The 15,276-nt window shown below is 36.7% G+C and overlaps 1 protein-coding gene across 2 annotated transcripts in view; it reads right to left on the minus strand.

The window, feature by feature from the left end:
* Nucleotides 1-4,226: 4,226 nt before the first annotated feature.
* Nucleotides 4,227-15,276, minus strand: part of sgsm1b (small G protein signaling modulator 1b) — a 38,451-nt gene continuing 27,401 nt past the window's right edge. Inside the window, exons 19-26 of one of the 2 annotated variants that reach the window (XR_014202507.1) lie at nt 13,832-15,169; nt 12,636-12,760; nt 11,925-12,007; nt 11,031-11,140; nt 10,835-10,931; nt 9,699-9,866; nt 4,751-7,279; nt 4,227-4,710 (exon numbers count right to left, since the gene is read on the minus strand). Coding sequence is in view for 1 of the 2 variants with exons in the window: in XM_082158612.1 (XP_082014738.1) it covers nt 7,191-7,279; nt 9,699-9,866; nt 10,835-10,931; nt 11,031-11,140; nt 11,925-12,007; nt 12,636-12,760; nt 13,832-15,169 (2,010 nt within the window). In the remaining variant the exon portion in view is untranslated. Of the gene's footprint in view, nt 7,280-9,698; nt 9,867-10,834; nt 10,932-11,030; nt 11,141-11,924; nt 12,008-12,635; nt 12,761-13,831; nt 15,170-15,276 lie in introns of both variants that reach the window. The other variant, XM_082158612.1, reaches the window with a different exon arrangement.

Below are 15,276 nucleotides of genomic sequence, written 5' to 3' on the forward strand. Positions count from 1 at the left end.
TATATTATTTAATATATATTTATATATTGAATATATATTTAATATATTTGAATGTTAGAATTTGACATAAAAGGTGATGCATACCTCTAAATACGTTTAGAAACAATGTCCATATATAGGTGAAAATGCCCCTGGAAATCAATTTAAGGTGGGAAATATTGCCCCTTAATAAAAATGTTAATTTCGGTCACTACTGTGAACTGACCACTATAGAATATAAAAAATATGAATATCTTCATGGGTCTGCTGTCAACAACAGGCCTAAACCAGCCACAGGGTACCAGTACAAAAACACAATCAGTAAAATATCTAATTATTATCAACAAAACTTTGAAAATATATAGACATATTTTTGTCAATATTGCACACCCCTAATGTACGGTATTAATTTTGATTTCTTCAGGTCTTAAAAAGGTCTTAAAAAGCCTTAAATTTGACTTTAAAAATTGTGCAGATACCCTAATTGACTTGCCTAATAATTATGCATGCACTGTATAGATATCCAATATGTCCTGCATCGTCTGGTTTGTAGATGTGGCTCTGGTGCTCTGGGATCTCTGGGATTTTCCACCTGTTTTCTGGCCCTGCAGGGGAAAACGATGCATCTGATCTGCTGAACATGTGAAGTTCCTCTAACATGCTAGTTGAGACTCGCACACCAGCGCAGAACGCGGAGAGAAACCAGCGCACATTTCACTGACTCCTACGCAAGCATATTGATCAATGAGTTTGAAACGCGACTCAATACACAGTTTACATTCGCGTTACTTAAAGGACGTCCTCCCCGAATTTAGATAAGCCTAACGTTACTTTCTTCCGCCACCTCGCAAACATGCCACCAACATTAATAAAACAATTCCGCATTTAAAAATGCTGTAAAAAAGCCCATGTATGAGATAATTTTATTATAATCATAACATATTACTAGATACATGAGAAGAGTTTTTTCCCCGAACTGAATGAATCGGTATTTTGAATCGGTCTGAATTAATTATATGACTCACTCGTTCAGTGACTTACCGCCACCTACTGGCTGTTTTAGTTTCATAAACGTACAATTTAATTGATTCCATCATTTCATATTTCTATATTCAAATGTTTTATTTTTAACATTAATCTCATAACGACTTTTATGCAATTGTAATTGCAGTGTAAAAGCATTCTCCTCTGTATTAAGATTTTGACTTTTAATGACTTTTGTTAATTTTATTTTACTGATAACAGCCATAGTGCCTTATTATAATAATAACTGAGTAGTTTATCGATTAATATTAAGAACTTGACATATATGATGATGTATACCTATTTAATAAGGTTTTGGGGGAAAAACGCCCCTGGAAATCAATTTATAGGGGGAAATATCACCACGACCATGGGCACGACAGGTGCTGTTTGAATGGGCATGATGATGCTTCTGTGCTCCTGCATGGCGTGAGATGCGTGGCTCACTAGCTGCGTTTACATGAGCCCCTTTTGTTTGATTTAAGAATAATTCCAAATTGATGACTTGTGCTTAATCAGTATCTAAGAGCAGCATCTATGAAATATGGGTTGTGTTTTAAGCATTTGAATTGTCACCTGTTAAAGGTAGGGTAGGTAGGATTTTTCTAAAAAACTTTTTTCCAAATTTGTTTAAACTGTCTTTATATACCAATACATAATTAAAATGTAAGTGCTCTGAAAAAGAGAGTATAAAAATCGAGTGACTGTAGACCTTTTAATCTGCAATAAACACAGCTCATTATTTCCATCCGGGACGAAACAATTGATTGGTTTGGGCGACTGTCACTCTCTCTCGCAACCATGGCTACCACCCCTGTTGCTACAAGTTCTGCCCATATGCGCGCACCCGTTTGATTTGAGGAGTGCAAGAGAGGCGAAGAGGAAGGAACCTACGAAGAGTAAAATTATGGCAATTTAATATGCATACGAAATTAGGAAACGCGAATGTAAACTGTGTATTGAGTCGCGTTTCAAACTCATTGATCGATATGCTTGCGTAGGAGTCAGTGAAATGTGCACTGGTTTCTCTCCGCGTTCTGCGCTGGTGTGCGAGTCTCATCGACAATAAACGCAAGCCAAACGCAAGCTCTTATCAGCCCTATCCACCGCATTTACATTGTTATTAATAGTGGATACTTTCATGCGCTTCCATGTCCAAGTGTCTGCTATCAGACCCGTTGAAGTGCAGTTTCTGTTCATGTGTGCTATGTGTGTTCACCCTATATAGCCTACCCTACATACAGTTAGGGTGATATTACATGACTTAAAATGTGATATTGTCCGCACACCTCTTGCGTTTCGTTTTGGTCACACCACAAGGTGTCACTGTGGCCTCAAAGCTTCAGCACTGCCACTCTGAGCTCGATTGCTGATGTCTGAGGTAAAACACGCCCCCCTCATTAGCATACGGACAAATAAATGTAGAAATAAATAAATGTAGAAATAAATAAATGTGGAAATAAATAAATGTAGACATAAAAACATATATACATAAATAAATGTGGAAATAAATAAATGTATAAATAAATAAAAAAAGTGTGAAAAAATACAATTATGCATAGATAAGGAAATAAAAGTATAAATACTCATTTCTTTGTACTTTTTTACATTTCTTTGTATATTTATTTATGTATTTATTTATGTATTTTTGCTTTTTTTACATTTCTTCGTATATTTATTTATGTATTTATTTATTTATTTATAATAAAGTCAGCTTTGGCATTCCATACGTTGCAAATAGATAGTTTCTATTACCCTATAATATAATTTCTATTAAATACACTGACAAATAAAAATAAATTGTTAAACTCAAACTTCAGATTTACTGGGGCACAGCCATAGACAGTAAAAGAAATGGACACAGCGACCCCATTGGATCCAACGGAGAAGAGTGAAGTCAATTAGAAGCTCTCTCTTCCTGATGGTCGAGCGTACTGAGCAGACTCACACTGAGCTTGACGACGTAGATGTCTTCTAGTAGCTGTGCCGAGAGAAATCTGAATCATTCCCTTCCGAAACTTGCAGAGACGGAGAGCGTGAGTAGGAGGTTTCCATGATGAGCTAGGAGCACTAAACTTTTGCTAAGTATTCTGATGAATTATTTAGTAATTTTGCCTCCACGTCCCCCCGACATTTTCGTGTTTCTTTAGAAATAAATAATGGACAAATGGAGTCTTTAAACGCCTCAGATGTAAAGTTATTCACTGTCAAAGTGACGCCAAAATGAATGGGAGTCAATGGCATGCTAACAGCAGGTGATGGTCCGCTAATCAATGGCGGCCCCCGGGGAAGCTTCAGTGTTTTCTGAAAGATTACCCCCTTGGGCACAGCAGATTTATACTGGGGCACGTGCCCCAGTAAAAGGGGTCTAGCAACGCCCCTGTTTTACAGCCCTCTGAGTGAGAATACATGGAGTGAAATTTGCTTTCATGTTTTTGATGTCAAACTACCAGGAGGAGTTTTCCATGAACTGTTAGTTCAGTGTTGATAACTATAGTTGTTTAAAGGAGTAGTTCGCTTCAGAATTAACATTTCCTGATAAATTACTCTCCTCCACGTCATCCAAGATGTTCATGTCTTTCGTTCTTCAGTGGAAAAGAAATTAAGGTTTTTGAGGAAAACATTCCAGGATTTTCCTCCATATAGTGTCTTCAATGGGGTCCAACGGGTTGAAGGTCCAGATGTGAGTTTCAGTGCAGCTTCAAAGTCTCTTCACGATCCCAGCCGAGGAATAAGAGTCTTATCTAGACAAACCTGCCGACATTTTATAACAAAATAAATAAACATTTATATAGTTTTTAACCACAAATGCTCGTCTTGCACTCGCTGTGATGCGACACACATTACGTAATCACGTTGAAAGGTCACGCGTGAACTGACCTGTGTGAGTAGTAATTCAGCACTTGCGTGTAGTGTAGTTCAGTAGAATAAATGTCCTTATTCCTTTATATCCGCGGGACTCGTGTGTGTGTGGCGCTGATATCTGTCTCTCATTAGCAATCACACCCTGCTTCATACCACAGTCATGTTAAAAACATCAATGTATTCACTCATAAACTGTCATTATTAACGTTCGATCCATCGGCATGACGACAACTTCCATGATTCCTCGCTCATTCACTGCGTCATCAATCTACGCCTTTGTTAATGTAAGAGGTTAGCGACCCCCTAGCGTTGAAAAAAATGACAGATTGTAGAATGATCCATCACGAAAAACAGTCAACACATACATTTATTAAATATTATAATACAGATTATATCATATGCAGCACGCAGTTCTGACAATATACTATATAGTTTCACAGAGTACAATAAAAATATATAGGTTTCCAATACAATTTCAACAAATCTTTGTGTCTAATGTTGTCTGTAGTTCGTGTCACTGAGGCTGTGAGCCCAAATACATTGATCAGTTAAAGTTTTTACAATTCACACGTCCAACATTTGTAGATATTGTTATATTGTGAGCTACATACAGCATCATTCAATGTAAGCTAATGTTACAGGGCATTAAACAGTAATATATATAGAGATAGATGATAAAGAGATCATATGATGGAGGGGAATTAGTGTAGATGACACTGGCACTTCATCCAATCGCTCTGGATCACACGTGTTTTAGCAGGTTACTACAATCACATCAAATCTAACAAGTGCTAAAAGTTTGGGACACCTTACAAAAGTTTGACTGCTGGTAGTAGAGCACATCTGTACACACACACACACACACACACACACACACACACACACACACACACACACACACACACACACACACACACACACACACCTATATGGCATATACTGTCTCAGATAAACATGAACTTCATGACAAGCGCCCACCACACACGTCCCTGAACAGAGAAACTTAAGGCAAAAAGATCAATAGAAATGAATATCGGTTGTTTTTTACAGTAAAGTTGGTTCACTGAGTGAGGTTCGTCATTGTGTAGCAGCACAACAGATTATCTGAGTGACGAAGACGCTGGGGCAAAAAACCTGATGCTAAATGAGTGAACGTGTCCAGGTCACATTTGACCCCAAAATCAAAAGAAATAAATTAGTTTATTTTTTTGCATAAAGAAAATTCAGCATATTTTTAATATCATTTTACTGTCAAAATAAATAAAATCTTCATTACTGCAATATACATTTATGATTTCGATCAGCTTTTTTGCTCATTTAAATAAAAAATGTATTACAATAATGATTTACTATAGTTTCGTAAATAAGCAAACATTTTAATGCTCTTGAAAGAATGCAAATTTAATTTCTTAGTTTTTCCTTTGTGTTTATTGTATAATTTTAGGGATGCACGATATATCGGCTACCACATCGGTATCGGACGACATGTTTTAATGTTATAATTTTCTTCCCAATAAGAGAATTTGGCCGATATATTAAAGCCGATAAATAATGGATTATTTCCTTTACTCTTCAGATGTGCACTGTTCAACATGGTTATGATTTGCTTGAAATATGATTAGAATCACTTCAAAACAGGAAAATAGAGTTCAGTGCAACATGTGCAGCCCAAGTCTGTCATATCGGCTACATAAAATTATGAGAATATCATAATTGTGTGCTTGGGTCATGGCTTTTAATGGTGAGACTTTTGTTTTTGTAATAAAGCTGATATAAAGCTTTGGATTTAGATTTAATGGCCAATATTTCGGTTATCGGCTTTCAAATATAAAGAATTATCGGTATCGGCCAATATATCGGTTATCGGCTTTCAAATATAAAGAATTATCGGTATCGGCCAATATATCGGTTATCGGCTTTCAAATCTAAAGAATTATCGGTATCGGCCAATATATTGGTTATCGGCTTTCAAATATAAAGAATTATCGGTATCGGACAATATATCGGTTATCGGCGTTCAAATCGAAAGAATTATCGGTATCGGACAATATATCGGTTATCGGCGTTCAAATCGAAAGAATTATCGGTATCGACCAATATATCGGTTATCGGCTTTCAAATATAAAGAATTATCGGTATCGGACAATATATCGGTTATCGGCTTTCAAATATAAAGAATTATCGGTGTCGGCCAATATATCGGTTATCGGCTTTCAAATATAAAGAATTATCGGTATCGCCCAATATATCGGTTATCGGCTTTCAAATATAAAGAATTATCGGTGACGGCCAATATATCGGTTATCGGCTTTCAAATATAAAGAATTATCGGTATCGCCCAATATATCGGTTATCGGCTTTCAAATATAAAGAATTATTGGTATCGGCCAAAATGTTCATATCGGTGCATCCCTGTATAATTTCTTTTTCATTACTGTAATGTGACTATATAAAAAATTATGATTTAGATTTATACATCAAGATAGTATTTATTTGCAAATATACAATAACCCTAATGCTCCTAAAAGTAGAATGCAAATTTAATTTCTTATTTTTTTCCCTTTGAATTTAGAGGTCAAATATGAGCTGATTTTCACCCTGCTGGAAATGACAATAATTCACGTTCATCCCCACGTGAGTCTGATAAACCTGACTGAAGGTGCCGTCAATTTTTCCGTGCAAATATCGTGTAGTGATGTGTGAAGTACGCTAAACATCTCTGCAATAACGAGTGTCTAATTGTCACACATTTAAAAAATAAATAAATATACAGCATTATTTTTTAATACTTTGTGCTTTTAGAAAATCTGAGTCATTGAGTCACACATCACTGCCATTCATAGATCATCTTTATATATTTCATAGCCATTTGTTTAAATCCATGATCTTGTATAAAACTATTCTCTATTTTTATTTAATAATCTTCTTAATCTCTGATATATTCTAGTCATATTTACTTTTACAGACCCCATAAAATCAAAATCAGTGTTTTGTGGCTTGCAGATTATGTCTTTGAGTCCATTGACATGTTAGTGCTAATCTGACTAAATAAACTTTATGTATAGGGCATTAAAAAGTTTCTCATCGTACACTAATTTTTTCCAGTCAAATGGGCTATTGGCTGTTTAAAAAACACTGATATATCCCGTCCCAACTTCCTATTTCAATATTTATACTCTATATTATAATATTAAGATCTGGGGAGATTAAAACACTGGTTTGGCATTTACCGTAGCTGAAGGTTTTGTTTTCTCAAAATGGCCAAAAACAGACACAGAGCATCTTTAGATGGATAATGGTAGGCAGAATGATGAGGAAGTTGTTCACTTGTTCTCGATCAGGATCTGGACCTTGTGCACCAGGTCTCGGGCCATGACCAGCAGCTTTGGGACATCATGATGTTCAGCCATTTCTATATGAAGACATAATGAGCAACAGCATGTCGTTAGCTATGTTTACATCCAAAGTTGGGAGTGCTTGAATATGATATGATTTTTTTTTTTGTAACTTCAGTTGCTGTAGAGCATAAACAACATCTGCAAACTTACAACGCTCAAAGTTCAAAGCAAAGGGAGAAATTTACTTTTAAAGAAATAGCTTTTTAAGGACTACAACAAACAGCTGGTAGAGACTACACCACATTCCTCCCGGGTTAGTGACATCACCAACCCTAGAATTTACATAAACCCCGCACCCCGCACACAATTTATAGATTATCAGGACAGAATATGCTAATCAATGACTAGAAGATAACTACACATAAGCTACATAAACTCATCAACTAACCATTCAGAAATGTCCTGTTGCTTCTACATGTTGTCACTTCTTCTTGAGTCTCTCCATCATTGTCTGACTCCAGTTTGAACATAAAAGTTCATTGAAATTTTCAGTGCATGTCTGTGTGAGTGCAAGCTGTTGAAGCTCCGCCCCCTGTGCCGGGAGCAGCAGCTCATTTGCATTTAAAGGGACAGACAAAAACGGTGCGTTTTTGCTCACCCTCAAAAATTGACAATATTAACATGCTATATAAAAATATCTGTGGGATATTTTGAGCTAAAACTTCACACACACACTCTGGGGACATCAGAGATTTATTTTACATCTTGTGAAAAGGGCATTATAGCACCCCTTTAACATATGCACAAAATTGGAATATCGCAATAAACATTGGAGGAGGAGTTTCAATCCCACGTGTTTAACTACCTGTGACTTTTGGTGCAAAATATCTGCAAAATATTTTGGTGCAAAAGCCACTGGGGCTATTTTATATTCATTATAAATGATCCGCACATAACATGCAAGACAAAAAAAGTACATTGTGTGCACAATATACAAATTTGTTCCATCAATTAAAAAATTGTGCTCATGATATAGCAAATCAAGGGAACGAAATAGTTAATCGTGACGTCATGTTATCTTGTGTTCGGATGCTGGTGTTTGTGAACGCAATCGTGTGAGACGCTTCTGGGAGGTAATTATACTAAATCATTCAGATGACAGACTGGCACTTCAGAATGATCAAACCAACATTTGAGATGCTGCGATGCGATTGGTCCGCTGGTTAGTCCAGTTATCCAATCGCATCCTCTGATCGCAAAAGTTGCGCAGGTTTTTTTTTTTTTTTTTTTTGCACATTCGAGGCATTTATTTGGTAAATGTGTTTCAATCATAGTTTTTGGATAAAAAAAAATATTCTTCATGCATTTTTAGAAGTTGTGCGCATCTTGGCATTTCCATCCTGCAGTTTTAACCCAAAATTTGCATAAAAATAGGTGGAAGAAAACCGCTATTTGGGATTTTGCATCACTGCATTTGATAGATGTTTAATAGGCGGATCTTTTGTGACGTCATTGTTTATGTTTGTCGCGTTGCATCATGGGAATCGTGTGGCAGGAAACACCGCTAGATACCTCTAATTTGATTGTTTTGCACGTTTGGAGGAGGATTTAGAGAAGAGGATGGTTCACTCTTGCTGTGTGGTCGATTGTACGGCTCGTTGGGGGCCTGATAAAAAGTTTTTTCGAATTCCCTCCGAAAAGGATCGCGAAAAACGAAAGAAATGGTTGCGTGCAATTAGGCGATTGAACCTGGACGCTCCGAAGAAAGCCTGGATTCCTGCAGCTAACGTTACTGATCGAGTTTGTGAGGCTCATTTTGTTCATGGTAGGCCTAAGTCTAGTGACTATGTATTTATATAGTAGATTGAATAAAAAAAAAAAAAAAAACTGAGTCAAATCAACCGAGTCATATGTTTTCGCGTTCTGATTCAGGTGTCCCAAACCGCGATCCACAGCACCCAGACTATGTTCCTCACATCAAAATGGGCTATTCTGGATCGCAAAACTTAAAAGCAAAAGAAAAGGCTGTTCTAACCTCTGCTTTTAGCACGATCACTGCTTTCTGTTTGGCAGAAAAGATCGGCCCAACTTTTTGAAAAAACAAAATAATCATAGGCCTCCAGACTTTTGAAAGCCTTTAATCTTTCATGAGTGAAGGGTCCAGGGGTTTCTATTAAATAAGAATAAATGTCTCCCCAGCAGATTGGTGGCCAAGACACGGGCAAGTCGGACCAACGTTTTTTGTCATCCCAGATCTCATATGGGCTTTGAATAACTTCGATTTTGTCACCAATACAAATTTTGAGCTTCTCTCCAAACCTCCTCCGGTCTTCAGATGTTAAAGTGCTTATATATAGTGGATTTCGCCCGCTAACTCTCTTGAAAGTGCTCGTCGCGTCTTTACTGCCCGCAATACTGTTTGTTTTGTTGCCACACAACCACTCGCGCATGCGTACAAAGATGTCAACAAAGATCCTCCTATAGTCAGCTCACCGTTAAAGAACTTGATGATGTCTGTGAAATCCATGTTGTTCTCCAGGATAATGTCTCGGTACAGCTCAACCAACGCCAGCGCGATGAAGAGCACAAAGTGCTCAGAGGAAGCGTAACGGGCGGCCCAGATGGTCTCCCACACAGAGAACACGTCATCATACACCATTTCTTACAAAAAAAGAGGTAAAAAAAAAGGATTCACTCACTTTAAGTGCATCAGATTTCTTTAAATGGGAAGTTTTGCAGCACTAGTGGCACCAAAATGAATTGCAAATTTGATTTAGAGTTAAAGGTTTTTACTGAGGGGATTTTGGATTTCTCTTTTTATCATTCTATAAATAAGAAAATACTACCAACAGCCAGAAAAAAAAAAATGTTCACCACGTTTTTATGAATAAAATAAAATAAATAATATCAGGCAAATTATATATGACCAAACCCTCAGTAAAAACAATCAGAATATAGACTAGATAGGAATAAAACTGTAACGTTTGGTGTGTGTAAGTGCTGCTGAAGTGGAGAAAAAAACTCTTTAAAGATATGGCAGAGTTTTTAGTTATAAAATATTAAATAAAATCAGGCAAATGATATATGAACAAACCCCTCAATAAAACCTTCAGAATTAAATAGGAATAAATCTGTAAAGTTTAGTTTAAGTGCTGGTGAAGTGGAGAAAAAAATACATTATTACCATGTTTTTAGTAATAACATCAGGCAAATAACATATGAACAAACCCCTCAGTAAAAATCATAATATAGATAGGAATAAATCTGTAAAGTTTGGTGTGTGTGTATGTGATACTGAAGTGGAGAAATAAACGCTTTAAATATAGGCTATTTATGACAATTGAAATCTAGACGCAAATTAATAAAATGCAATAAAATAAAAACTTCTGTATTTTGGATGTTTGCTTTCCACTAGTCTGAAAGTTATGGATGCAAAATATCCCAAAAATCTAAAAACTGACTGGTGCATAAACTATGGTTTTCCCTGTAGTGTCTCGCCTTAAAATGGGTATTTTAGTATATTTATTTAGGATTTAATATTTATTTACTAAGCATGTAATATTGATTATTTATTAGTGTTTTCATTTTGTTTTCCAGATGTTTTTGCAGTGTGGCGTCGATGCGCTCACCTCTCTTGAAGTCCAGGAGGAACCAGCGGTAGCAGAAGTAGAAGTGTGTGTAGTCTCCGTTCTGCTGCATCAGCTCAAAGAGCTCCGAGTCCAGGATCTGAAGAGGTGTGACAGAATCATGAAACACACACACACACACTTCACTAAAACATCAGCAGAAATGTGTTTAATAAGTGCGTGTGATTGTGGGTAAAACCTGGATGAGGGAACGCATGTTGGCGAAGTGTGTGTCCATGGCTCCTCCATGAGGGAAGTTCTGGTTCATTCGTTTCATGAGCTCAGTGAAGCAGCTGAAAGCCATGGCCTCTACATTTAAACCAGACGATTCAGAAATATTTTTCACTTGGTAATATAACAGTCACATTGCTTTAGTTAAAGTCCCCCTGTAGTCGATCATTTTATCCCTTAAAACTGATCTTTGATCACCAAAATGACATATTTAAATGTTTTTTCCTTGAATAAAATATTCTTCATGGCTTAAAATAGCTTGAATGTAACTCGACAGCCTCGCCTCATTTAGTATTCGCGGTTCTATGAATATGCAAATGAGCCCCGCCTCCACTCACTCACTCAGCTCAGAGATCCACTGGTTGACGATCACACGTTGATCTGATTGGTTACAAGGTAGTTTGTGACGTCAGAAACACCAGCGATTTCAAAGCGTGTTTTTGAGACTGTCTTTGGTTCACTGCAGTTTTAAGGAGAAAATACTCAGCAATGCTGTCGACTTATGAATTTACACATGGTTTGTCTTAAAGCACATTAAAAACACCACATGGACATATTAACAACATTAAAAGCTGGATTTCAACCACAGGGGGACTTTAAATCACAATGGTTTTAAGTGTTTTTTTAGGCACAGCATGAAACATAGTGCCTAAAAAACCTCCAATGCTTTTATTAAATATTGGCAACAGCAATATAATAAAATACACCATTGTTCAACAAATAATTCTATTAAAAATCACAATAAATAATTTCCCCAACAAGTTATCTATGTCCAATCAGATTTCAGAGGGAAAAATATTCATTTTTATAATTAAACAGAACATATGGGTCACTGGAGTAAATAGACTTAAGGTTATTGTACCATCATCCAGGATGACCAGCAGCGGCGCTAGTAAGTCACACATTCCCTGGACGTATCCAATGTCAAGGTGCTGCCACACATAACTTAGGACACAAAAACATGATAACATTCTCATTTGATTTCAGATGAGAAGTAAATAAGTGTAATGCTGCAGATTTATTTCTTACCATTCAAGAAAAGTATTTTTTTCAAAGTAATTAATCATTTATTTAGCAATAAGGATGCAATAAATTGATCAAAAGTGACAAAGGCATTTTTTTGTAACAATGTTACAAAAGATTTCTTTTTTTATGTTCTTTTGAAGTTTTTATTCGTCAGAGAATCCTGAATTAATTTTTTTTTATCATGGTTTCCACAAAAAAACTGTTTTCAACATTGATAATAATCATAAATGTTTCTTGAGCATCAAATCATCATATTAGAATGATTTCTGAAGGATCATGTGACACTGAAGACTGGAGTAATGATGCTGAAAATTCAGCTTTGATCACAGGAATAAATGACACTTTACTATATATTCACATAGAAAACAGCTGTTTTAAATTCTAATCATATTTCACTTTTTACTGTTTTTAATCAAATTGTTACTGTAATTTTACTGTATTTCTATTCTGCACCTTTAGTGAGCAGAATAGACTTTGATCCCGAACATTTGAATGGTATACATTAAACTAAAATATAAAAAACATCACAATCAGCTTTATATTTTACCTGCACATAATGTTACGCAGTTTCTCCAGGTTTGTGGGGGTAAAATACCAATAGTTTCTGTCACATCGCTGGACATCTTTGTCAATGCGATGTAGATTGAGTGTGTACAGGTCTACCAGCTCCTGCTGTAAAAGAGACGAGAAGAAAAAATGTCTTTGAAGATCGCACACTAATAGTGGAACAGTTCTCCCAAAAATGTATTTATTTCTTCACAAAAGGAGGTTTAAATTGTGCAAAAATTTACAAAATGTGGGTCTGTTCCTAACACAAAGCATCATATGACTATAGAAGACTTGAAATATAGTATTATGAGCCAGATAAGATACTTTCATGATGCTGTTTTTGACAGAAAACAAACACAACAAACAATAAACAAATAAAAATACAAAGAAAGACAATAACAGTAAACAAACAAACTTACAAAGCAAAAAACAGTAAACAAATAAATATATAAAGACAAAAAACAGTAAACAACCAAGTATACAAAAAGTAAACAAACACAAAAATACAAAGGCCAAAAAAAACACAAACATGCAAAAAAATACGTAAACAAACACAAAATTACAAAGACAAAAACACGGTAAACGAACACAAACATACAAAAAAGCAAAAAAAGTGAACAAATATAAAAAATACAACAACAAAAACACAGTAAAGAAACACAAACATACAAAAACACAGTAAAGAAACACAAACATACAAAGACCAGAAAACAAACACAAACATACAAAGACCAGAAAACAAACACACAAAGAGAGCAAAAAAAAAAAAAAACAGTAAACAAATAAAAAAAATACAAAGGCCAAAAAAACAGTAAACAAACACAAACATAAGAGAGAGCAAATAAACAGTGAACAAATATAAAAATAAATTAAAAACACACTGTAAAGAAACACAAACATACAAAGAAAGACCAGAAAACGAACACAAACATACAAAGAGAGTAAATTTAAAAAAAGATAAAACAAATATAAAAATACAAAGGCCAAAAAAAACTGTAAAGAAACACAAACATACAAAAAAGACAAAAAAAGAGAGCAAAAAAAAAAAAAAACAGTAACCAAATACAAAGACCAAAAACACAGTTCTCATACAAAAATAGTCATAAACTAAACTAAAATAATGTTTTGGGGCAAGACCAAGCATTTTTTCCCTCCCGAACGATCCCTTAACTGAGAATGTTTTAGCTGACATACCGAGTACGTTGTCCCGATGGACGACACTGGAGACGCGATGTCGATCTTGTCCCCCGTGACCGCGAGAGAGTCTGGTTTGGGGAATAAGTTGTCGATCTCCGGTTCCTCGTCCGAGAGCGCGGAGTCTGTTCCCTCGGGAGTGGTGTTGACGCCCGGCTCCATGCAGAGCTCCAGCGCAGGCGTTCCCATCGGAGAGTTTACGGGACGAGCCAGCATCAGAGGAGTCCGGGATATGTGAGTGTCTGAGGACATGTAAACCACGGATGAAGCGATCTCCTCCATTTCCAGAGCCGACGGCGAGTCGTCAGACATGTCTGGAGATTGTTTTGATTGGGAAGTGATGGGACCGCAGCTTTCCGACTCGGATTCGGTGATTTGTTTGATTAATGATCTGTTAATGGTGTGATCAGAGTCCCAGTTGATTGTTTGCGGTGTGCTGATGGTTTCAGCTTCACATTCGGTCACATTCTGTGAACATTCATCGGGTTTTGTGTCATCCCGGCCTTCGTTTACTCTCAAATCGGTTTCTTTATCAGTCTTTGATTTTGAGTTTTCCTCTCCAGACGTTGAAGACGCACATCCTTCAATCTCAACCTCCTTTGGCTCTGAGGATTTTGTTGTTATTTCTTCAGCAGGATCTTTTAAAGAACCAAGTTCACATTTACTTTCATTTTCTGCAGATTTTTTTGCACTGGTTTGCATTTCAGCTTCTGTGTTTTCTTTAGTCGTGTCTTTATCTTTCACTGAATCGACTTCAATCTCAACCTCCTTTGACTCTGAGGATTTTGTTGTTATTTCTTCAACAGGATCTTTTAAAGAACCAAGTTCACATTTTTCATTTTCTTCAGAGTTTATTGCACTGGGTTGCATTTTAGCTTCTGTGTTTTCCTTAGTCGTGTCTTTATCTTTCACTGAATCGACTTCCTGATGCATTTCAGTCCCAGATGTTTCAGAAGTCTCACTTTCTAGAGGCTTTACTGACTCGCCTTCTGAACGGACACTCTCTGTTAGTGAAACCACAGCATCTTTGACCGTATCCCGAGAAGCCGAGCTGTTTTCTGGTGGATCCTCGTTGGCCTTCTTCTCCAGGTCAGTCTGATGTTGTGATGGCGGGTCTCGAGTTGTGGTTTTGGGCTCTTGTGTGGACGTCTCCTCTGTGCTCGGAGAGCCGTCTGAGAGCGCTGAAGTCACGGAGAAGTTACGAGACGACGGGTGACCGGAGTCTGGAGAACTAGTGCAATTCGGGAGAGTGCCGTTTGGGATTTTGGGCTGTGGCTTCTCGTCTTTTGGTTTGGGCTCAGATTCAATCGGGTCGACCTCATCGACAGACCCAAACACCTGAGGATGGTCAAAATAGACAGGAGAAGCAAAATCAGAAAACATAAAACCAGCACAGCTGAAAGACAGAACAATAATACATAGAGATTCACCGATATTACATTTCT

This window comes from Leuciscus leuciscus, assembly GCF_965113295.1.
Source record: "Leuciscus leuciscus genome assembly, chromosome: 24".
Lineage (NCBI taxonomy): Eukaryota > Metazoa > Chordata > Actinopteri > Cypriniformes > Leuciscidae > Leuciscus > Leuciscus leuciscus.